Here is a 26411-nt window from a genome sequence, read left to right as displayed (position 1 = left end):
AATTGCTGTAATCTCATGATAAACTTTAATGGATGAGCAAAGAAAGTGGTTTCTTGAGATGGAATCTATTCTTGATGAAGATCCTGTGAAGACTGTTGAAGTGACGACAGAGGATTTAGAACATTACATAAACTTAGTTGATAAAGCAGTGGTTGGGTTTAAGAAGATTGACTCAAACTTTGAAAGAAGTTTTACTGTGGGTAAAATGCTATCAAACAGCATTGCATGCTTCAGAAAACCAATCACTTGTGAAAGGATGAGTTAATTCATGCAGCAAATTTCATTGTTTTATTTTAAGAAATTGCCAGAGCCACCCCAGCCGTCAGCAACCACCACCCTGATCAGTCAGCAGCCATCAGCATCAACACAAGACCATCCAGCAACAAAAAGATTACAACTTACTGAAGGCTTAGATGATGGTTAGCATTTTTTAGCAATGAAATATTTTAAAATTAAGGTATGTATTGTTTTTTTAGACATAATGCTATTGCACACTTAATAGACTATAGTATACAGCACACTATAACTTTTAACTTTTAAACATAACTTTTATATGCACTGGGAAATCAAAAAATTCAAGTGATTCACTTTATTGAGATATTCGCTTAATATTGTTCTGGTCTGGAATCAAACCCGCAATATCTCCAAGATATGCCTGTATTCGTTTTAATTTGTTTCCTCCTAATAATGAAATGAAGCACTTTTTTATATTTGTTAGTCATTTGGATATCTTCTTTCATAAAGTTTCTCTAAGACTTTTGCATGTTTTTCTTTTGAGTTGCCTGTCTTAAGTTTTTTATCAGATATATTGACAAGTATCTTTTCCCATTCCAAGTCTTTCCACTTTCATAATAGTGCCTTTATATGTATTGACTCTTCTTAATTTCAGTGTAGTCTTTTTTTTCATAGATTGTGCTTTTCTGATGAATGTTCCATCTGGTTTTGACTATTTTCTCCATCTTTCCTCAGTATTCTTAAAACTATTCATCATAGTTTTTTGGGGTTTTTTTGTTTTGTTTTGTTTTGTTTTGTGGTATGTGGGCCTCTCACTGTTGTGGCCTCTCCCATTGCGGAGCACAGGCTCCGGACGCACAGGCTCAATGGCCATGGCTCACGGGCCCAGCCACTCCGCAGCATATGGGATCTTCGTGGACCGGGGCACGAACCTGTGTCTCCTGCATCGGCAGGTGGACTCTCAACCACTGTGCCACCAGGGAAGCCCAGTTTTTGTTTTTTTTTTTATGTCCTTGTTTTATAACTCCAGTACCTCAATCATCTGTACATATGTTTTTATTGTTTTTCTCTGTTTCTAGTCATTTGATTCTGTCTGTTAGTGTGCTTGATAGTTTCTGAAGAATTGGTGAGGCTCTGAATAATATCTTTCTATAGACAAGATTTATTCTGTTCTCTGGCAGGTAGAGTAGGGCCTGGTCACCTAATCTGCTCAGGTAATGGTATAAATTCAGGCCTGTTGTTATTTTGGTAAGTCTCCTATATCTACTTCACTCTGGCTTTTAAGATGTAGCCCTTAGTGGATTCCAGCTGAAAGCTTGGAGTGTTCACCAGGGCCTCTCCACCCTGGTGGCTTCTAAATCTTTACCTTTACCTCGTCAGCCCAAAATTCCAATGAGATTGCCAAAAATTTCACTCTGATTTTTAGTCTTTCTGCTTAATGTCTTAGACTCCTTAATAACATTATATTTGATATACTGTAGCAGCAAATAAAGATATTTAAAACATTAGAAATATAGAAATATTAAATGAAGAATTGAGATTTTGACTATAGTATAATGAAAAGAATTGCTTATAGTTGTAGTTAAGCAACAAAATAAATACAGCTATTAGTCTTTCATCCACTATATGACTATTATTGAATACTAGTAGAAAAAAGTATGTACAAAATAAACTTTGTAAGTTGTGTTAAAGGCCAAAAATGAGTAGAAGAGTAAAATATTATTGATAAAATTTAGATCTGAACTTTTTTGTTGTTAATTGAACTTAGAAATAATAGCTTTTGTCAGAATCTTTTATTGATAAATTTGATATGGAAAAAATTATTGAATTTGTTTAAAAGTGCACATGAAAAACAGTTGATTTCACAAAATGGAAATCAGTGTGTGGGAAATGTATCCTTCTGCTCATGAAGTATTAACTGCACAGGAATTGTTCTTTTGCTGTAAACAAACAGAAAACTAGACTAAAGAAAAGAAATTGTGTTTAGACATTGTTCAACAGGGAGCACACAATTATGATCCCTGTGAGAAAAGAAACAAAAGAAATGCACCCTACCATTGTGCCAGTTCTGCCTGGAGGCATTTCCCAAGTTGAAAAGCAGGGGTGGGAGGAGCCCAAACAGCCAGGTGGTCTTGGTGCCTTTAGATCAGATATTGGAGAATATGAATTATCTAGAATTTGTGAGGCAGAGCAAGAGAGGTAATTGCATAAAGGTAGAGCTCTGGAGATCTGCAAAGGGAACCCCTTGACTCATTGGCTGAATACAGATCTATATGTGCAAAGCATGAAACTACAAGAGGCTGGGGCAAGAACCACTGAAAAGAAGAAGGCCATACATTTTTTGGAGGTTGCACAGGGCTGGGAACATTTTGCTTTCTCACTGGCTGTAATGAAGAGACTTAGCACGCACCAACAGGTAGAGTCCTTGGATGGGTATAGCTGTAGTGAGGCTAAATTAATTCTGGACTAAAAGACTCCAGTGGACCTACCCCAGAAAGCTAAAAGGACTCAAAGGAGTCAGAACTAATCATGGGTAATTTAACTGTATGCCAGAACAAAGTCCAACACTCTGATAGAATGAAACATCATCCAACAGTGTGAATTTAACAATGTCTGACATCTAATAAAAACTTACCAAGCATGCAAAATATGAAAAGTAACCCATAACAAGGAGAAAACCAAAATGATAGAAACAGAATTAATATGGTTGTTGGACTTAGCAGACAACATAAAATAGCAATTATCAGTATATTATTCATATCTAACAACATAGAGGAGAATGTCAACGTGATAGAAATGGAAGATGTAAAAAGAAAGACCCAAATTGTACTTCTAGAGATGAGAAAGACAATAAAGTGAAAAGTACATTGGATAGGATTAATAACAGAATAATTACTGGCTTTTTAAAAATCAGTGAAATACCAGAAACTGTTCAGACAAAAGCATGGGGAGAAAACAGGCTAACCAAAAAATGAACAGAGCATCAGAGACTTGTAGAACAGTATCAAGTAGTCTAATATATGTATATATCATTGAAGTCATCACTAGGCAGGGGGGCAGGAAAATATATCTAAAATTTGTCCAATTCTAAACCCATAAATAGAAAGGAAGAAAGAAAGGTTAACAAAGCTAAGCAGAAGCATAAAGGAAAAGCACATCATAACCAGACTGCTAAAAATCAATGGTGACAAAATCTTAAAAGCAGCCAGAGAGAAAAGACACACTACATAGAAAGGAACAAAAAATAAGATGAGAATTCTCACTGTAAACTATTCAAACTTTAGAGATGTCGAAAAGGAGACATCTCTAAAGTACTGAAATGGAGAGACATCTCTAAATCATTAAAAGAGGAACTGTCTACAGTTTCTACAGTTCTACACTCAGTGAAAATATTTTTGAGACGTGTACAAGAAAACGGACTTTTTCATACTCAAAAAAAGTGAAAGAATACATCAGCAGCAAAATTGCACTACAGGGAATGCTAAAGGAGTTTCTTCAGGTAGAAGGAAAATAATATCAGATGGAAATTTGGATCTATACAAAGGTAAAGTTATGAAGGGTGCTGGAAATTATAAATATGTGGATAAATATAAAATATTTTATTGTTTCTATATAGGGTATATATGTGTGTATATATCACACTATTCCTTTGTACTATGTGGTGTGTATATATATGTTATAATACTGGTTGTCTGTAGTATTTCTGTGTACAGGCAACAAACAATTGGAATTTTAAATTAATACCATTTACAGTAATATCAGAGTATGATATTCATAGGGGTAAATTACCAAAATACATATAAGACCTAACTCCAAAACAAGATTCCTGGTCCAGCCTGTAAGGTGTCATCACTCCATACTAACAAGTAAAAGCTGAACAGACTGGAAAAAACCACTCTTCTGTGATCCACCAGAGAAGTAAGGTCATAGAGCAAACTACTGACACCCAAATTGGAGAGAGAAACAGGCAGAAACAGAATCAAAACGCCCTGGAAGTGGAGCAAAAACCTCCGTGGCAACCACTGCTGGGGTAGGGAAACCTAAATTGTAATTGCTGGAGGCTCAGAGTAAATAAATATCAGAGATAAAAACTCCAAGGGGGGGGGTCCAGGTAAGGGGGGGGCACAATTTTGTGAGTTTTACCTCTAGAGCTCTACTGATCTTTGCAGTGAATATTGAAGAAAAATCCTCTCATGCTTCCAGCAGGGGGCAAGATAAAAAGAAGCTTTTGAAATACACCAGAGCACTCTGTTCTTAACAAGCCCTGCCATCAGGAGAAAGTATTACCAAAGATTAACCTATCTGGAGGAAAGGAAATATCTAATACCTACTCCCTCCAGCCTTCCACATGGAGGAAGAGAAATACCCAACTCTAGCCCCCTCTAGCCATCCTGTCCCACCTAAAAGGGGTATGGAGACTGGGCTGCATTAGTGAATTTCATACTCTAGGGGCACAGGCTCATTAAAAGACTGAGACCTACCCATAGGACTAGTAGAATGCTTCCCCTTCCCCCACATTTTACCACTACATTACTAAAGGCATGTTTACCATAGTTCCTTTTACCCAGTACATCATGTCTCCCTTTCAACAAAAAGTTACATATTAAAAACATATTATAAAAAAAAGACATATTAAAAACCAGAAAACACAATTTGAAGAGACTGAGCAAGCATCAGAACCAGAGTCAGATATGGCAGGAATGTTCAAATTACTAGACCAGGAATTTTTTAAAACTATGATTAATGTGCTTTAATGGAAAAAGTAGACAAAATGCAAGAACTGTTAGGTAATAAGAGAGATGGAAATTCTAAGAAAAAGAAATGGTTGAGATCAAAACTACTAACAGAATGAAGAAAGCCTTTGATGGGCTTTTTAGTAGGATAGACATGGCTGAGGAAAGAATCACCAACCTTGAGAATATGACAACAGAAACTTCCAAAATGGAAAAGCAAAGAGAAAATAAAAGACAAAAACAACCCAGAATATCCAAAAACTTAGGACAACTACAAAGGGAGTTATATATGCATAATGGGAATTCCAGGAAGAAAAAAGAAAGGAACAAAAGCAATATTTGAAGTAACTGTGACTAAGAATTTCTCCCAAATTAATGTTAGACACCAAGCCACAGATCCAGGAAGCTCAGAGAACACTAAGCAGGATAAATACCTAAAAGAGTACACCTAGACATATCATATTTAAACTTCAGAAAATCAAAGCTAAAATCTTGAAAGAAGCCAAGGAAAAACACCATACCTGTAGAGGAGCAAAGGTAAGACTTACATTCAACTTCTCCTTAGAAACTATGCAAACAAGAAGAAAGTAGAGTGAAATATTTAAAGTGTTGAGAGAACAAAACTTACCAACCTAAAATTCTTTACAGTGTGAAATTATCTTTCAAAGGTGAGGAAAAAGACTTTCTCAGGCAAACAAAAATTTAGGGTATTAGTTGCCAGTAGATCTGCCTTGCGGGAAATGTTAAAAATTCTTCACAGAGAAGGAAAATAGTATGTCAGAAAATCAGATCTACATAAAGAAAAGGAAGATCATCAGAGATCATCATCTCTTGCCTGGCATAATGTTAATTGTTCTCAATTAATGTCTTGATTTGATCTCTATCAACTTCAACTGGTCTACCCAACCGTGGAGCATCGTGCAGCAAGAAAATCTCCAGCACGAAACTTTGCAAACCACTTTTGACGCGTTCGATCAGTCATAGCACCTTCTCCATACACTGCACAAATCTTTTTTTGCATTTCAGTTGCAAATAATAAAGCATAGTGTGCCGAAAATGTTGCTTTTTTCTTCCATCAATATCAAAATGGCTTCACATAAATTAACCAATTTTGATAAGTTTTTTTAAATGCATGCTGATATGGCAGCTGACACAATACAATCTAACAAAACTGTTTTGAATGAAGTTAAAGACATCTAAGCACTACTACATCCATGTTACGGAAAAAACCGAACAAACGTTTTGGCCAACCCAGTACATTCAGGCAATGGAATACTGTTTAGTGCTAAAAAAAAAAAAATGATCTATCAAGCTATGAAAAGACATGGAGGAAACTTAAATGCATATTATTAAGGGAAAGAAGCCAATCTGAGAAGGCTGTATACTGTATGATTTCAACTATATGACATTGTAGAAAAGTCAAAACTGTGGAAATAGTAAAAAGATCAAATGTTGCCAGAGGTTGGTGGGGAGGGATGAATAGGCAGAGCACTGGGGATTTTTAGGGCAGTGAAACTAGTTTTTATTATACTGTAATGGTGGCTACATGTCATTATATACTTGTCAAAATCCACAGAATATCCTAACACTAAGAGTGAATGTTATTGTAAACTATGAAGTTTGGGGGTAATGATGTTGTTAACGTAGTTTCATCAGTTGTAACAACAGTACCCACTGGTAAAGGATTTTGTGGGAGGTTGTGTGTGGGAGGGATAGGGGGTATATGGGAAAACGCTGTAGTCAATTTTGCTGTAAACCTAAAGCTGCTGTTAAAAAAAAAACCCCAGTTAATAATTTTTAAAAGTACAAAATATTGCTGTGAAAAATTAATGGAAATATAAATATATGGTGAGATATGCCATAAATATATGGTGAGATATGCCATGTTTACAAATCAGAAAATTCATTGTTAATGTCACTTCACCCAAGTTGTTTTGTATATTTAACGCACCCTTAAACAAAATCATGGCATCCTTTTCTGTAGAAAGTAACAAACTGATCATAAACTTGTATGAAATGCAAAAGACCTAGAAGGTGAAAACAGTGTTATAAGAGAACAACGTTGGAAGACATACACTACCTGAGTTCAAGACTTACTATAAAGCTATAGTAATTAAGAGAATGGTGTTGGCATAAGGATAGAAATATAAATCAATGGACAAATTAGAGAGTATATATAGAGGCCATTGGTTTTCAGCAAAGATGCCAAGGTAATTTAATGGGGAAGAGAGAGTTGTTTCAACAACTGTTGCTGGAATAACCAGAGGGGAAAAGTAAACCTCAACTCTTACACCATACACAAAAATAACTTGAAATGGATCATAGACCAAATACAAAGGCTAAAAATTAAAAACATCTATAAGAAAATGGTACAACCCTGTGTGTAGAAAATTCATGTAGCAAATTAAATGGGCTTACTGAAATTTGTGTCAAGGTTTTCTTAACAAAAATTCTGATTTTAAATGTCACATTCAAAAAAGTGGAGTCGGGGTCAAATGGGAGCAAAAGACAGTCTCATGACTCAGAATATTCTGTAACCATAATCAGCATCCTTTATCATCATTGCATAGTAAATATTGCTACTATAGTGATACAGAGTAGTGGCAGAATTAATTTTTTAATATCTTTATTTTTTATAGTTCTACATCAGTAACAAAGTTTTAATCAGTTTCTTTTATACATTGTTTCATTTTCAAGAAGGCAAGTATATGTGCTAGAGTGACTTTTGTATATTTTGTACATTTATATATGTTGAATACTTATAGTTCATACATTTGGATTTATTGTAAATGGATTTCTATTAAGTTTTTTTTAATAAATTTATTTATTTTTGGCTGCATTGGGTCTTTTGCTGCTGTGCGCGGGCTTTCTCTAGTTGCGGCGAGTGGGGGCTACTCTTCGTTGCAGTGCACGGGCTTCTCATTGCAGTAGCTTCTCTTGTTGTGGAGCACAGGCTCTAGGTGCGCAGGCTTCAGTAGTTGTGGCACATGGGCTTAGTTACTCCGTGGCATGTGGAATCTTCCCGGACCAGGGCTCAAACCTGTGTCCCCTGCATTGGCAGGTGGATTCTTAACCACTGCGCCACCAGGGAAGCCCTCTACTAAGTGTTAAGGGTCTGTGTTTATTGTATATCATGAACTTTCGGTCATATAAATAATTGGCTATACACAGGGTTTCTTGGGTACTTGGTTTTATCATTTTCATTCCACATCCTCCCCATTGTTAGATTAAAACATCTCAGTTATGAAATGTTAAATTAGAAGAATTAAAACCATTGATTGCACATCTCAGCATAATCACGTTTATTTTATTTATTTATTTATTTATTTCAGTAAAGATGATATCATGTTGATTTCTGTGGAAAGTCCTAATTTGACAACTCCAATTACATCAGATCCAACAGGTATCTTAAAATATGACCTATCAAATCAGAAAGCCTCAAATCAGTATTTGTTTAAAATAGAGAATTGAATATTATCTTTTAATAAAATAAAAGTTTTAATTCTACTCTCAGAAATGTTTAATTTATATCTGTGATTAATATTACCTGAATAAATCAGTGATTGCTTAATAAAATTGAGCTTTCTTGTTAACTTTGTGTTTATCAATTTATGGCCTTTTGTTTCTTTACTGTGTTTAATGGCTTTGTAAATTATAAAACTACCTACCTTTCATATCCGTTATTTGTACTTGTTTACTCTGGTCTTGTTGCTGATAGTGATGGTTTATTTTTTGCTTGTCTTTTGTTTTATCGAGTTATAGTCTGCTAGTTTGTCTAATCTTTAGTATCTTTGATTTTTTTAAACTTTTATAAATAATACTTCTGTTACTCTTTAGAGTTTCTCATTACACTTAATGTAAAAATCTTTAACCTTAGATTTCCAATAAATTTCCTTTCCCTTAAAATAGCTATCTTTTTTGCCTCATAATTTCTCCTTCAAAATTCCCCATTTCCTTTTCATTTTTAATATACATTAGAGAGTTTAATTTGCATCTTAATTTCAGAAAGCTTTGTCTGCACTTATATAGCTACTTAATTGCCACTATGATTTGGGCTGTTAACATTGTAAATCAAATAGTTAAGGGATATTAAGCATTTATCTGAGGTTTTTACTGGTTCTGTGAAGAATCCTCCTCAGCCATCTCAGGTGGTCTAGTCTAAAGATACTATGAATAAAAAATGTGTAAATTTCCAAGTTATTTCCTCAAATGCTATAGTGGTTTACAGATAGATACTCAAAAAAGAGTTACTAATATAGCTGTAAAGTTACAGAAGGAAAAAATCTTTTGAACCAAAATTAGAGTTTGCTTTTTTTGGACTGGTTCATTGGTCTTTGGAATAAGCAAAGTCGGTTGAGTTACATTTTTGAGTTACAACCATGATTATATGATGGTTAATTAGCATCCCCATTATTATTGTTTCAGCATTCACATATTATAAAGTCCATAAATATTTAATAGTTAATAAACTTGTCAAATGTTCATATTTTAATAATTTTCTTTCAGATACTGGAAAAATTACATCAGGAAATTCTAACAATTCACCTGATGCTGAAACTGAAGCTATGGTAGGTATTAAATATTGTCTCTGAATATTGTTTATTTGAATACGTTCGTTCTAGGAACTTTAGTGTTGCTACATGTTGGATGACTCATCTTTGTCATTCATTCTTTGGGAGATTCATTCTCTGAGAAATTAATGTCTCCTAGTTAGCGTGACCAGGTTTCAGTCCAGCTTAAACGTTAAAAGCAAACAGCTAATGATAAACATATTTCACAACCATATTTATTACCAAATTAACTCATTTAGACTCTGCTTAGTTATATTCACAGAAACCATATAGTATTTCACGAGCTTCTCTTTCATAGTAGAGTTAAATTAAGCTGTAAGACTTATAGAATGTTCAATCTCTAGCTTCTAAATAGTAATTTTAAATGATATGTGTTTTACTTTTAAAAAACATTTTCTGTTGAGGCAAAATCTTATTTTTTTTAACAACTTTTCAGGCTAAAGAGAAGAAACTTGATTCTGTGATTGATCTAACGAAAGAAGGCCTGTCACACTGCAACACAGGTAAAGGATTTGTCTTTTTCAAGAAAGAGGGAAGGGTAACAACTCAAAATACATTTGACCCATTTATGAAGTTTTTGTGTGTGTGTTAGTGTGTGTATTTAGTAGCTCTATGCAGTTTTATCACATGTGTAGATTTATGTAACTGCCACCACACTCAAATTATACAACTGTTCTATCACTACAAGGTTCCCTCATGCTATCCCTTTATAGGATTTTTTTTAGAGTTTGTTCCCAGTCCCTAAACCCTGGCAACCACTAATCTGTTCCTCACTATTATAATTATATGTTGTTTCATGGATGTTATATAAATGTGATATAATATGTATCCTTCTGATATTGGCTTCTTTCCCTTAGCTTAATTTCCCCCAAGCGTCATCCAAGTTGTTTAGTAACTATTCCTTTTTATTGCTGAGTAGCATTCCATGGTGTGGATGTGTAATGGTTTATCCATTCACTCACTGAAAGACATCTGGGTTGCTTGGGACTATTAGAAATCTCTTTTCTACCTGTGAGACACACCTTTTTTCCTTAACCATAGCAATACTGGCTGTGAGAGGATGCTAGGGCATAACATGAAAATGCAGAGGGAGAGTGACAGCAGTGCCCTCTTTCTCAGATTTAAACAAAAAGAAGTAAAATAGAGTCTTCTGGGGCTGGTAATCAATCATAAGGTTTCATCTCTTAATTGCACTTGAATGTTTATGGTACTCTTGATGAAATATTTGATTCCACTTATTAGCATTAGGAAATTAATATTAAAAATGGAGATTACTACAGGAACTATATAGTCCAGTTCATTCTCCGATCTCAACTGTGGATCCAAACAAAGGTTGGAACCATTGGAATCTTTAGGCACCCCATGGTAGAATCAAAAAACCCTTCAGTTTCCAATTTCATGAAGATTAGAATGAATTAAAAAATGAAATTGGAGTCCATAATGAAGTATCATTAATGATTAACAATTTTAACATTAATTTTAACAATTAAGATTACTAAATATTTTTTAAACTACACGATATAGTATTCAAGTTGCAGTAAAATAAAAACACAGATTCATTCAGTGCTTGATAAAATAAGGTATACCTGTAATGGGGTTGAGGGGGGCTTCACTTTGAAATCGAGCAGTTGGAAAGATAAATCATGCCAATTCATGATGCTAACTCATGATAATGTGAATGTGAATCTGTCTTGTAAAATGTTCAGTTCTGAATAAGGGTATAGTTAGTTAGTCAGATGAAACTTGGACCGTTTCTCATATTCCCAGGCTTGATGAATGGTATCACCAGCTCATCCAGTTTCTCAAGCCAGAAGTAAGAGTCACTTTTGACTCATAGATATGCCTCATTCCACTATGTAGTCAGCTTTCAAGCTCATCAGTTGTCTCCCGAAAAGCTAACAGATGTAGTCCATATATTTCCTTATTCCAGAATTCTATCATCTGTAGTCTATTGCCATAACTTAATAACTAATATTTCTGTCCTAACTTACTACTTTTAATGAATCTTCTAAGTTGCCACTAAAATGTTATTTCCTGTATCCAAATCTGGTTATGTTTTTGTCTTTAGGATAAACTCCAAATTCTTTAACAAGATATACAAGATTCTTAATGACTTAAACCCTGAAAACGTTTCTAGGTTTATCTTCTACAGATTCCTTACCTCTTCTTTGATAGCTTCTCAGTAGGTAGTGCTTCTTCTCTCCTTGCCATCACCACATATCCTGTTCTCTTTGCCAGGAATGCTCTCCCCTCTGTACCTCCCCAGGCTTGTCTGATGACCCCACTTCTCATCCTTCAATATTCAGTTTAGACACTTGTGACAAACTGTTCCGGCAGAAATTGTCATCTTTGCTCTCCTTACCCTTGGTATTTTGTGCATGCCTATATTATACCTTTATTTCATTGTTTCTGTACATATCTGTTTTCCTAAAAGGACTTGAAATTCGTTTCAGCAGCATTAATGTTTTTATTAATCTGTATGTTTTCATCTTTTTAGCACAGTGCTTGGCACACAACATACGTTCCAAAAAAAAAGGGTTGAATTAATGCAGATTTTCCACTAAATAGTTTTAAAAGAAATGTAAGTTTATATACTGTGAATGGGAGTGTAAATTAATCTTTCTGGAAGACATTCTGTCAATATCAAAACTTTACAAATATGCAAGCCTTGTGACTCAATTCTTTGAATAGTTACCTGAAGAAAATAAAGTATAGGGGAAATATGAAAATGTTCATTGCAGTGCTATTCATGAAATATAAAACTTTGGAAACCCTTAAAGTTCTAGGAATAAGGAATTAATTACAAAAATTACATTTATATGATACAACCATATTCAACCATTAAAAATAATGTTGAGGAAGTATATGTATTGATGTAAACATGTTGATAATATAACAAGAGAAAAAAGTTATAAAAGTATATATGTAGAGTCATGGTGGAGTAAGTGGGCTCAGACTTAACTTTTCTTCAGTAAACAAGTAGAAAACTAAACAAGATATAAGAAAAAATTTTTTAGATATTGCAGTACAGGACTACAGTCCCTGAGAGAAGGGAAATGCATGAGATGAGCCCTATGGGCTGCCCCAGCTTTCTTCCTAGATTGTGGTGCACTGATGGAGATCCCAAGCAGAGAATGGCTGTCTTGCTGAGGTAAAGAGAGATTGGCATTCAGAGAGGCTGAGGCAACTGGAATGAGGGGAAGAGTACTATCAGATGAGGAAGCCACTTGGAGAAAGAGCTCTAAGAGGTTAGCATAGGAGTCCTTTTGAGTCTTTGCTGAAATATTAAGTCACACATGCAGAGTGAAATTGCATGAGTCTGGGCAGAGAATGACCAAGGACCTTTACACTAAACAATTTCCAGAGCTCAAACAGCAGTGGGAAATGTTTCAGGTCTGACCAGCCATTGTGGTAGATTCTTACTGAATATATGGGTGTAAACTCATCTTAGAGCAAAGGCAACTCTAGCATTGCCCTAATAAAACCGAACTCAGAATTCAACTCACAACCATGTAAAATTCATAATATCCATAATCCAATTTTAAAAAGTCACTCGAGATATGAGGAAGAAAAATGGAACCCATAACCAGGAGAAAAATCAGTCAAAAGAAACAAGCTTAGAAATGACAGTTGACAGAATTAACAGACAAGGACCTTAAAAGAACTGATAGAAGTACACTCAGAGATTTAAAGGAAAACATGAACATAATAAGAGAAATAAAAGATATAAAAGAGAACCAAATGAAATAAAAATACTTGAAGTTAAGTGAATGGAATAAATATTATTATATTAATAAATATTAATTAATTAAATATTAATAAATATATTTAATAAATATTATTAAACACCAGAGAAAGAAAAACAAATTGGTATACTGGAAGAAATAGTACATGACTGTATAATTTGGAAAGAAACTATACAAATTAAAGAAAGAATATAAAAAGAAAAGAAGAAAGACTGGGAAAAAGGAATCAGACCTTTACTAAACTGTAGGACAATATCAAGTGGTCTAACATACATGTATGGTCAAAAGTTTTACAAATTTAATGAAAAGTACAAGCCCACCATAACCAAGAACTTCAGTACTCTGCAGACAGGATAAATACAAAGAAAACTACATCAAGGAACATCATAATCAGTTCCTGAAAACCAGTGATTAACAGCAACAATTTTAGAGCAATCAGAAAGACACCATATGTATAAGATATATAGGGAAGAACAAAGAATGCACAGTTACCTCAATTGGAACTATGCAAAACAAATCAAATGGCATTATTAAAAGGCTGGGGGAAAATAATTGTCAACCTAGAATTCTGTATCCAGCTAATATAACTTACAAACATGAAAGCAAAATTAAGACTTCTGTTTATTAAGATAAACAAAAGTTGTTGCCAGCAGACCTTCACTGTCAAAAATAAAGGAAGTTCTTCAAGCAAAGGGAAAATATAAGATGGAAAGTGGATCTACACAGAGGAATGTAACAGTATGTTTTGGAGTTTATAATTTATGTAGAAGCTAATGTATGCCAACAGTAGTGTGAAAGATGGTCAGAGGAATGGAAGTATGCTGGCTGTAAGGGTGTTACATTGTGAGTAGTATAATGTTATTTAAGGTTAGACTATACGTTATTAAAGATACTAGATACATACATACGGCAGTGCCTAGAGCAATATTTTTTTAAGTGCAAGTATGGCTGATAGACCAATAGTGGAGGTAGAATGGAATTTTTAAAATACTCAATCCAAGAGAAGGTGCAAAGAACAAATGACACTAAATAGAGAACAAATTACAGGATGGTAGATTTAAACCCAACCATATTGATAGTTAGAATAAGTATAGAGGGTCTAAACACTCCATTAAAAAGCACACATTGTTGGACTGGGTAACAAAACAAGACCCAACTATGTGACAACTACATGATGTATGTTAAATATAAATATATGGATAGGTTAAAATTAAAGGGATGTAAGAAGATAAGCCATGCAAAAACATACAAACAGGGCTTCCCTGGTGGCGCAGTGGTTGAGGGTCCGCCTGCCGATGCAGGGGACACGGGTTCGTGCCCTGGTCCGGGAAGATCCCACATGCCGTGGAGTGGCTGGGCCCGTGAGCCATGGCCGCTGAGCCTGCGCGTCCGGAGCCTGTGCTCCGCAGCGGGAGGGACCACAACAGTGAGGGGCCCGCGTACCGCAAAAAACAAAAAGAAGCATACAAACACTAATCATAAGAAAGCTAGAGTGACTATATTATTATCAGATAGACTTCAGAACAAGGAATATTACCAGGGATAAAGAAGGCTGTTTCGTAACAGTAAAGCAATCATTTCATCAGAAAGACACAGTAAACCTACGTTTATGCATATAATAGTAGAACTTCAAAATTCCTGATATAAAAACTGATCGGACTGAAATTGTAAGTAGACACTTATAATTGGAGGTTCCAACACTGCCTTCTCAGTAATTGATATAATATGTAGTCAGTAAAGTTTGGAAGCCTGGGCAATACTATCAACCAACTTAACCTACTTGACATTTATAGAACACTCAAACCCAGCCACAGAAGAATACACATTCATTTTAAGTGCATATGAAACATATCAGGTTCTGGACCATAAAACTAGTCTCAGTATATGTAAAAGTTTAGAGAACATACTCTGTATGATTACAGATACAATTAAATTAGTAATAGAAAGCTAGTTGGGAAATCCCTAGATATTTGGAAGCTAAAGATTACATTTCTAGATAACCCATGAGTCAAAGAAGAAATCAAAAGGAAGGTTTAAAAATATTTTGAACTGGGGCTTCTCTGGTGGCGCAGTGGTTGAGAGTCCGCCTGCTGATGCAGGGGACACGGGTTCATGCCCTGGTCCGGGAAGATCCCACATGCCGTGGAGCGGCTGGGCCCATGAGCCATTGCCGCTGAGCCTGCGTGTCCAGAGCCTGTGCTCCACAACGGGAGAGGCCACAGCAGTGAGAGGCCCGCGTACCGCAAAAAAAAAAAAAAATTTTGAACTGAATGAAAATGAAAACACAGCATATCAAAATCTGAGGAATGCAGCTAAAGCAGTGCTTAGAAGGAAATTGCTAGCATTAAATGTTTATAGTAGGAAAAATGGAAAGTCTAAAATGAATAAGATTCTACATTAAAAAGAGCAAATTAAACCCAAAGCAAGTAGATGACACTTCACTAGAGAAGATATGGGGATGGCAAATAAACACAAGACATCCTCAACATTGTTATTCATTAGGGAAGTTAAGACCACAATGAGATACCACAACACATCCACTAAAATGGCTAAAATGAAAACAACTGAAAATATACAAAGTGTTGGTGAGGATGTGGAGCGACCTGGAATTCTCATGTTTTGCTGGTAGGAGTGTAAAATGGTGAAATCACTTTGGAAGTGGTCTGGCAGTTTCTCAAAACATTAGCTATACTCTTAGCAAATGACACTATTATTCCACCTTTAGGTATTTATCCAAGACAAATGAAAACCTACATCTACACAAAGACTTTTACACAAATGTTCATAGCGACTTTATTCATAATAGCACTGAACTATAAACAGTCCAAATGTCCATCAATAGATAAATAGGTTGTGGCATATCTATCTCTACAGCTAAGTACTACTTACTCAACAATAAAAATGAACAAAATATTATTATATGCAACAACATTGATGAATCTCAGAAACAAAATGTTGGGCAAAAGAATTGTACATACTGTGTGATTTGCTTTATGTCAAATTCTAGAAAAGACCAATCTATAGTGACAACAGACCTGTGATTTCATGGGGCCAGCGGTGAGAGGGATTGAGAATGTTACCAAGACCAAGTTCATACTGCTCGCTGCACAACAGGCCAATAAATCGAGAGATGAATTGTTGGGTCAAGGAATGGCGACAGCAAACCGAGAAGATGGTGGACTAGTGTCCCAAAGAACCATCTTCTCCGAATTAGAATTCAGGCTTCTTTTATAATAAAAGAGGAAGGGTGTGTGGTTGGTTGCTACAAACTTCTTGGGGCTGGAGTCCTTTGTTCTTGGCAGCTAGCTGTCCAGTAGGTCATTTCACAATGTTGCTATAAACTTCCAACAAGACAAATGTTATTCTCTGTTCTACAACTTTTTACCCCTATTTAAATGGATAAGTGTTATACCTTTTAAGGTCAGGGCCTTGAGAAAGAGCTATCCTATATATTTCAGGCTACCGGCAACATTTTTAACTTGTAGCAAAATCAATAGAATACAAAGGTTAAAGTAAAAGAAACAGATCCAATGTGGAGTCAGATTTGTTCTTCCATATTACCAGAAGGGACACTATTTGGGGTAATAAAAACATTCTGTCTTGATTTTGGTGGTGGTTTCACAACTGTAAATTTGTCAAAACCCAAAGAATGGCACATTTAAAATGGGTATATTTTGGGGACTTCCCTGGTGGTCCAGTGGTTAAGACTTCAACTTCCAATGCAGGGGGTGTGGGTTCGATCTCTGGTTGGGGAGCTAAGATCCCACATGCCTTGTGGCCAAAAAACCAAAACATAAAACAGAAGCAATATTGTAACAAATTCAATAAAGACTTTAAAAATGGTCCACATCATGGAAGCAACCTAAGTATCCATCGACAAATGAATGGATAAAGAAGATGTGGCACATATATACAATGGAATATTACTCAGCCATAAAAAGAAATGAAATTGAGTTATTTGTAGTGAGGTGGATGGACCTAGAGTCTCATACGGAGTGAAGTAAGTCAGAAACAGAAAAACAAATGCCGTATGCTAACACATATATATGGAATCTAAAAAACAACAAAAAATGGTTCTGAAGAAATTGGAGCAAGACAGGAATAAAAATGCAGACGTAGAGAATGAACTTGAGACATGGTGAGGGGGAAGGGTAAGCTGGGACAAAGTGAGAGAGTGGCATGGACATATATACACTACCAAATGTAAAATAGCTAGCTAGTGGGAAGCAGCCACATAGCACAGGGAGATCAGCTCGGTGCTTTGTATCCACCTAGAGGGCTGGGATAGGGAGGGTGGGAGGGAGACACAAGAGGGAGGAGATATGGGGATATATGTATATGTATAGCTGACTCACTTTGTTATACAGTAGAAACTAACACACCATTGTAAAGCAATTATACTCCAATAAAGATGTTAAAAAAAAAAAAAAGGTCCACACCAAAAAAATCTAAAAAAATAAAATGGGTATGTTTTATTGTATGTAAGTTATATCTGAATAGTTAATTTTTAAATACAAACTTTAAAAATCATGTCTATCATATAAATATTTACATAAGTGAACGTGCGTCTACACGTGCATATACATGCAGCAAAGGATCTGAAAGGTCAAACACCAAAGGGGTAAGTTGAGACCAGAGGCCACAATTCTCACCTAGCAGTTTAATGAGGAGGAACTTTAAAATAATCGGGTACTGGCTCCTGTTGCTTTGAGAATACAAAGTGCTAAAGTAACCATTACTGGACTTCCCTGGTGGCGCAGTGGTTAAGAATCCACCTGCCAATGCTGGGGACACGGGTTCAATCCCTGGTCCAGGAAGATCCCACATTGCCGTGGAGCAACTAAGCCTGTGCGCCACAACTACTGAGCCTGCGTTCTAGAGCCCGTGTGTCGCAACTACTGAGCCCACGTGCTGCAGCTACTGAAGCCTGCGCACCTACAGCCTGTGCTTCACAACAAGAGAAGCCACCGTAATGAGAAGCCCACGCACCACAGCAAAGAGTAGCCCCCACTTGCTGCAACTAGAGAAAGCCCATGCGCAGCAGCCAAGACCCAACACAGCCAAAAAAATAAAATAAAATTTTAAAAAGTAACCGTTACTCATTTTTATATAGATAAGGGTAAAAGCTGCAGAGTATTTACAAGACATTGACATTCGTGACACAAAGGATCTAAACATAAACTGGTTTGGGATAAAAATCCTGTTTTGTCTCTTATCATAAAGTTGAGTTTCTGTCTTAGCCTGTTTTAATTTGCCAAGAGCTTGTTGACTTACTACCTTGAAAGAAGGAATGTTAGTTATGGGAAGTTATATCTATTAGAATTTCTTTTTGTATGAAACTGTTCACTTGAAAATTTAAAGGAGGTTATTTGTATCAGCTCTTGTGCATTGATTAACCTGCAGATTATGATTTCACAAATTTAGTTCTAATTAACAAACCAGTTATAAGAAGGGTGTATAGATTCTCCTACAATTTGTAATTTTTAAAATTTATTTCTTATACAGCAGGTTCTTATTAGTTATGTTTTATACATATTAGTGTATATATGTCAATCCCAATCTCCCAGTTCATCCCACCACCACCCCCCACTTTCCCCCCTTGGTGTCCATAGGTTTGTTCTCTACATCTGTGTCTCTATTTCTGTCTTGAAAACAGGTTTATCTGCACCATTTTTCTAGATTCCACATATATGCGTTAATATATGATATTTGTTTTTCTCTTTCTGACTTACTTCACTCTGTATGACAGTCTCTAGGTCCATCCATGTCTCTACAAAGGAACCAATTTCATTCCTTTTTATGGCTGAGTAATATTCCATTGTATATATGTGCCACATCTTACTTATCCATTCATCTGTCGATGGACACTTAGGTTGCTTCCATGTTCTGGCTATAGTAAATAGAGCTTCAATGGACATTGTGGTACATGACTTTTTTTTTTTTTTTGCAGTACGCAGGCCTCTCACTGTTGTGGCCTCTCCCGCTGCGGAGCAACATGACTCTTTTTGAATTATGGTTTTCTCAGGGTATGTGTCCAGTAGTGGGATTGCTGGGTCATATGGTAGTTCTATTTTTAGTTTTTTAAGGAACCTCCATACTGTTCTCCATAGTGGCTCTATCAATTTACATTCCTACCAACAGTGCAAGAGGGTTCCCTTTTCTCCTCACCCTCTCCAGCATTTGTTGTTTGTGGATTTTCTGATGATGCCCTTTCTAACTGGTGGAGGTGATACCTCACTGTAATTTTAATTTGCATTTCTCTAATGATTAGTGATGTTGAGCAGCTTTTCATGTGCCTCTTGGCCATCTGTATGTCTTCTTTGGAGAGATGTCTATTTAGGTCTTCTGCCCATTTTTTTATTGGGTTGTTTGTTTTTTTAACATTGAGCTGCATGAGCTGTTTATACATTTGAGATTAATCCTTCATCCGTTGGTTCATTTTCAAATATTTTCTCCTATTCTGAGGGTTGTCTTTTCGTTTTGTTTATACTTCCCTTTGCTGTGCAAAAGCTTTTACGTTTCATTAGGTTCCATTTATTTATGTTTGTTTTTATTTCCATTACTCTAGGAAGTGGGTCAAAAAAGATCTTGCTGTGATTTATGTCAAAGAGTGTTCTTCCTGTGTTTTCCTCTAAGAGTTTTATAGTGTCCAGTCTTACATTTAGGTCTTTAATCCATTTTGAGTTTATTTTTGTGTATGGTGTTAGGGAATGTTCTAATTTCATTCTTTTACATGTAGCTGTCCAGTTTCCCCAGCACCACTTATTGAAGAGGATATCTTTTCTCAATTGTGTATCCTTGCCTCCTTTATCATAGATTAGTTGACCATAGGTGCATGGGTTTATCTCTGGGCTTTCTATCCTGTTCCATTGAACTGTATTTCTGTTTTTGTGCCAGTACCATATTGTCTTGATTACTGTAGCTTTGTAGTATAATCTGAAGTCAGGGAGTCTGATTCCTCCTGCTCCATTTTATTCCCTCAAGACTGCTTTGGGTATCCAGGGTCCTTTGTGTCTCCATACGTATTTTAAGATTTTTTGTTCTAGTTCTGTAAAAAATGTCACTGGTAATTTGATAGGGATTGCATTGATTCTGTAGATTGCTTTGAGTAGTATAGTCATTTTCACACTACTGATTCTTCCAATCCAAGCACATGGTATAGCTCTCCATCTGTTTGTGTTATCCTAGATTTCTTTCATCAGTGTCTTATAGTTTTGTGAGTACAGGTCTTTTACCTCCTTAGGTAGGTTTATTCCTAGGTATTTTATTCTTTTTGTTGCAGTGGTAAATGGGATTGTTTCCTTAATTTCTCTTTCTGATCTCTTGTTGTTAGTGTATAGGAATGGAAGTGATTTCTTTGCATTAATTTTGTATCCTGCAACTTTACCGAACTCATTGATTAGCTCTAGTAGTTTTCTGGTGGCATCGTTAGGATTCTCTATGTTAGTATCATGTCATCTGCAAGCAGTGACAGTTTTACTTTTTCTTCCAATTTGTATTCCTTTTATTTCTTTTTCTTCTCTGATTGCTGTGTCTAGGACTTTGAAAACTATGTTGAATAATAGTGGCGAGAGTGGACATACATTTGTTGTTCCTCATCTTAGAGGAAATGCTTTCAGTTTTTCACCATTGAGAATGATGTTTGCTATGGGTTTGTTGTATATGGCCTTTATTATGTTGAGTTTCCCTCTATGCCCACTTTCTGGAGAGTTTTTATCATAAATGGGTGTTGAATTTTGTCAAAAGCTTTTTCTGCATCTATTGAGATCATATGGTTTTTATTCAATTTTTAAATATGGTGTATCACACTGATTGATATGCCTATATTGAAGAATCCTTGTATCCCTGTGACAAATCCCACTTGATCATGGTGTGTGATCCTTTTAACTTGTTGTTGGATCCTGTTTGCTAGTATTTTGTTGAGGATTTTTGCATCTATATCCATCAGTGATATTGGTCTGTAATTCTCTTTTTTTGTAGTATCTCTGGTTTTGGTATCAGAGTGATGGTGGCCTTGTAGAATAAGTTTGCGAGTGTTCCTTCCCCTGCAGTTTTTTGGAAGAGTTTGAGAAGGATGGGTCTTAGCTCTTCTCTAAATGTTTGATAGAATTCACCTGTGAAGCCCTCTGGTCCTGGACAGTCCTGGACTTTGGTTTGTTGGAAGATTTTTAATCACAGTTTCAATTTCATTACTTGTGATTGGTCCGTTCATATTTTCTATTTCTTCCTGGTTCAGTCATGGAAGGTTATATCTTTCTAAGAATTTGTCCATTTCTTCCACGTTGTCCATTTTAATGGCATAGAGTTGCTTGTAGTAGTCGCTTATGATGCTTTATATTTCTGCTATGTCCATTGTAACTTCTCCTTTTTCATTTCTAATTTTATTTTATTATATTTTTTTACATCTTTATTGGAGTATAATTGCTTTACAGTGGTGTGTTAGTTTCTGCTTTATAACAAAGTGAATCAGTTATACATATGTTCCCATATCTTGTCCCTCTTGCATCTCCCTCCCTACCACCCTCCCTATCCCACCCTTCCAGGCGGTCACAAATCACAAAGCTGATCTCCCTGTGCTATGCGGCTGCTTCCCACTAGCTATCTGCCTTACAGTTGGCAGTGTATATATGTCCATGCCTCTCTCTCGCTTTGTCAGAGCTTACCTTTCCCCCTCCCCATATCCTCAAGTCCGTTCTCTAGTAGGTCTGTGTCTTTATTCCTGTCTTACCCCCAGGTTCTTCATGACTTTTTTTTTCTTAAATTCCATACATATGTGTTAGGATACAGTATTTGTCTTTCTCTTTCTGGCTTACTTCACTCTGTATGACAGACTCTAGGTCTATCCACCTCATTACACATAGCTCAATTTCGTTTCTTTTTATGGCTGAGTAATATTCCATTGTATATATGTGCCACATCTTCTTTTTTTTTTTTTTAAACATCTTTATTGGGGTATAATTGCTTTACAATGGTGTGTTAGTTTCTGCTTTATAACAAAGTGAATCAGTTATACATATACATATGTTCCCATATCTCTTCCCTCTTGCGTCTCCCTCCCTCCCACTCTCCCTATCTCACCCCTCCAGGCTGTCACAAAGCACCGAGCTAATATCCCTGTGCCTTGCGGCTGCTTCCCCCTAGCTATCTACATTACTACGTTTATTAGTGTGTATATGTCCATGACTCTCTCTCGCCCTGTCAAAGCTCACCCTTCCCCCTCCCCATATCCTCAAGTCCGTTCTCCAGTAGGTCTGCGTCTTTATTCCTGTCTTACCCCTAGGTTTTTCATGACATTTTTTTTCCCTTAAATTCCATATATATGTGTTAGCATACGGTATTTGTCTTTTTCTTTCTGACTTACTTCACTCTGTATGACAGACTCTAGGTCTATCCATCTCATTACAAATAGCTCAATTTCATTTCTTTTTAAGGCTGAGTAATATTCCATTGTATATATGTGCCACATCTTCTTTATCCATTCATCCGATGATGGGCGCTTAGGTTGTTTCCATCTCCGGGCTATTGTAAATAGAGCTGCAATGAACATTTTGGTACATGACTCTTTTTGAATTTTGGTTTTCTCAGGGTATATGCCCAGTAGTGGGATTGCTGGGTCATATGGTAATTCTATTTGTAGTTTTTTAAGGAACCTCCATACTGTTCTCCATAGTGGCTGAACCAATTCACATTCCCACCAGCAGTGCAAGAGTGTTCCCTTTTCTCCACACCCTCTCCAGCATTTATTGTTTCTAGATTTTTTGATGATGGCCATTCTGACTGGTGTGAGATGATATCTCATTGTAGTTTTGATTTGCATTTCTATAATGATTAATGATGTTGAGCATCCTTTCATGTGTTTGTTGGCAGTCTGTATATCTTCTATGGAGAAATGTCTATTTAGGTCTTCTACCCATTTTTGGATTGGGTTGTTTGTTTTTTTGGTATTGAGCTGCATGAGCTGCTTATAAATTTTGGAGATTAATCCTTTGTCAATTGCTTCATTTTCAAATATTTTCTCCCATTCTGAGGGTTGTCTTTTGGTCTTGTTTATGGTTTCCTTTACTGTGCAAAAGCTTTGAAGTTTCATTAGGTCCCATTTGTTTATTTTTGTTTTTATTTGCATTTCTCTGGGAGGTGGGTCAGAAAGGATCTTGCTGTGATTTATGTCATAGAGTGTTCTGCCTATGTTTTCCTCTAAGAGTTTGATACTTTCTGGCCTTACATTTAGGTCTTTAATCCATTTTGAGCTTATTTTTGTGTATGGTGTTAGGGAGTGATCTAATCTCATACTTTTACATGTAGCTGTCCAGTTTTCCCAGCACCACTTATTGAAGAGGCTGTCCTTTCTCCACTGTACATCCCTGCCTCCTTTATCAAAGATAAGGTGACCATATGTGCGTGGGTTTATCTCTGGGCTTTCTATCCTGTTCCATTGATCTATCTTTCTGTTTTTGTGCCAGTACCATACTGTCTTGATTACTGTAGCTTTGTAGTATAGTCTGAAGTCAGGGAGCCTGATTCCGCCAGCTCCGTTTTTCGTTCTCAAGATTGCTTTGGCTATTCGGGGTCTTTTGTGTTTCCATACAAATTGTGAAATTTTTTGTTCTAGTTCTGTGAAAAATGCCAGTGGTAGTTTGATAGGGATTGCACTGAATCTGTAGATTGCTTTGGGTAGTAGAGTCTTTTTCACAATGTTGATTCTTCCAATCCAAGAACATGGTATATCTCTCCATCTATTTGTATCATCTTTAATTTCTTTCATCAGTGTCTTATAATTTTCTGCATACAGGTCTTTTGTCTCCTTAGGTAGGTTTATTCCTAGATATTTTATTCTTTTTGTTGCAATGGTAAATGGGAGTGTTTTCTTGATTTCACGTTCAGATTTTTCATCATTAGTGTATAGGAATGCCAGAGATTTCTGTGCATTAATTTTGTATCCTGCTACTTTACCAAATTCATTGATTAGTAGTTTTCTGGTAGCATCTTTAGGATTCTCTATGTATAGTATCATGTCATCTGCAAACAGTGACAGCTTCACTTCTTCTTTTCCGATTTGGATTCCTTTTATTTCCTTTTCTTCTCTGATTGCTGTGGCTAAAACTTCCAAAACTATGTTGAATAAGAGTGGTGAGAGTGGACAACCTTGTCTTGTTCCTGATCTTAGTGGAAATGCTTTCAGTTTTTCACCATTGAGGACAATGTTGGCTGTGGGTTTGTCATATATGGCCTTTATTATGTTGAGGAAAGTTCCCTCTATGCCTACTTTCTGCAGGGTTTTAATCATAAATGGGTATTGAATTTTGTCAAAAGCTTTCTCTGCATCTATTGAGATGATCATATGGTTTTTCTCCTTCAATTTGTTAATATGGTGTATCACATTCATTGATTTGCATATATTGAAGAATCCTTGCATTCCTGGAATAAACCCCACTTGATCATGGTGTATGATCCGTTTAATGTGCTGTTGGATTCTGTTTGCTAGTATTTTGTTGAGGATTTTTGCATCTATGTTCATCAGTGATATTGGCCTGTAGTCTTCTTTCTTTGTGACATCCTTGTCTGGTTTTGGTATCAAGGTGATGGTGGCCTCGTAGAATGAGTTGGGGAGTGTTCCTCCCTCTGCTATATTTTGGAAGAGTTTGAGAAGGATAGGTGTTAGCTCTTCTCTAAATGTTTGATAGAATTCGCCTGTGAAGCCATCTGGTCCTGGGCTTTGTTTGTTGGAAGATTTTTAATCACAGTTTCAATTTCAGTGCTTGTGATTGGTCTGTTCATATTTTCTATTTCTTCCTGATCAGTCTTGGCAGGTTGTGCATTTCTAAGAATTTTTCCATTTCTTCCAGGTTGTCCATTTTATTGGCATAGAGTTGCTTGTAGTAATCTTTCATGATCTTTTTTATTTCTGCAGTGTCAGTTGTTACTTCTCCTTTTTCATTTCTAATTCTATTGATTTGAGTCTTCTCCCTTTTTTTCTTGATGAGTCTGGCTAATGGTTTATCAATTTTGTTTATCTTCTCAAAGAACCAGCTTTTAGTTTTATTGATCTTTGCTATCGTTTCCTTCATTTCTTTTTCATTTATTTCTGATCTGATTTTAATGATTTCTTTCCTTCTACTAACTTTGGGGTTTTGTTGTTCTTCTTTCTCTGATTGCTTTAGGTGCAAGGTTAGGTTGTTTATTTGAGATGTTTCCTGTTTCTTAAGGTAGGATTGTATTGCTATAATCTTCCCTCTTAGAACTGCTTTTGCTGCATCCCATAGATTTTGGGTCGTCGTGTCTCCATTGTCATTTGTTTCTAGGTATTTTTTTAGTTCCTCTTTGATTTCTTCAGTGATCACTTCGTTATTAAGTAGTGTATTGTTTAGCCTCCATGTGTTTGTATTTTTTACAGATCTTTTCCTGTAATTGATATCTAGTCTCATATCGTTGTGGTCGGAAAAGATACTTGATACAATTTCAATTTTCTTAAATTTACCAAGGCTTAATTTGTGACCCAAGATATGATCTATCCTGGAGAATGTTCCATGAGCACTTGGGAAAAATGTGTATTCTGTTGTTTTTGGATGGAATGTCCTATAAATATCAAGTAAGTCCATCTTGTTTAATGTATCATTTAAAGCTTGTGTTTCCTTATTTATTTTCATTTTGGATGATCTGTCCGTTGGTGAAAGTGGGGTGTTAAAATCCCCTGCTATGAATGTGTTACTGTCGATTTCCCCTTTTATGGCTGTTAGTATTTGCCTTATGTACTGAGGTGCTCCTATGTTGGGTGCATAAATATTTACAATTGTTATATCTTCTTCTTGGATTGATCCCTTGATCATTATGTAGTGTCCTTCTTTGTCTCTTCTAATGGTCTTTATTTTAAAGTCTATTTTGTCTGATATGAGAATTGCTACTCCAGCTTTCTTTTGGTTTCCATTTGCATGAAATATCTTTTTCCATCCCCTTACTTTCAGTCTATGTGTCTCTAGGTCTGATGTGGGTCTCTTGTAGACAGCAAATATATGGGTCTTGTTTTTGTATCCATTCAGCCAATCTGTGTCTTTTGGTGGGAGCATTTAGTCCATTTACATTTAAGGTAATTATCGATATGTATGTTCCTATTCCCATTTTCTTAATTGTTT

At 35.9% G+C, this 26411-nt stretch overlaps 1 protein-coding gene across 7 annotated transcripts in view; it reads left to right on the top strand.

Annotated features, from left to right (window-relative positions):
• The window catches only part of ATF7IP2 (activating transcription factor 7 interacting protein 2), a 75000-nt gene that overhangs the window by 39409 nt on the left and 9180 nt on the right, over positions 1-26411 (top strand). For 4 of the 7 annotated variants that reach the window (XR_016387814.1, XM_022552183.3, XM_089896172.1 and 1 more), the window contains 3 exons: positions 8300-8370; positions 9474-9535; positions 9975-10041. Coding sequence is in view for 6 of the 7 variants with exons in the window: in XM_022552183.3 (XP_022407891.1) it covers positions 8300-8370; positions 9474-9535; positions 9975-10041 (200 nt within the window). In the remaining variant the exon portion in view is untranslated. Of the gene's footprint in view, positions 1-8299; positions 8371-9473; positions 9536-9974; positions 10042-19234; positions 19311-25675; positions 25737-25763; positions 25871-26411 lie in introns of those variants that run through there. The other 3 variants (XM_089896173.1, XM_089896174.1, XM_089896175.1) reach the window with 3 other exon arrangements.

Source organism: Delphinapterus leucas, chromosome 15, assembly GCF_059928025.1.
Source record: "Delphinapterus leucas isolate spDelLeu-1000000601 "Yukka" chromosome 15, BTC_Dleu_Yukka2, whole genome shotgun sequence".
Taxonomy (NCBI): Eukaryota; Metazoa; Chordata; class Mammalia; order Artiodactyla; family Monodontidae; genus Delphinapterus; species Delphinapterus leucas.
Note: the sequence above shows the minus strand (reverse complement) of the source record. Positions and strands in the feature narration are given on the sequence as shown.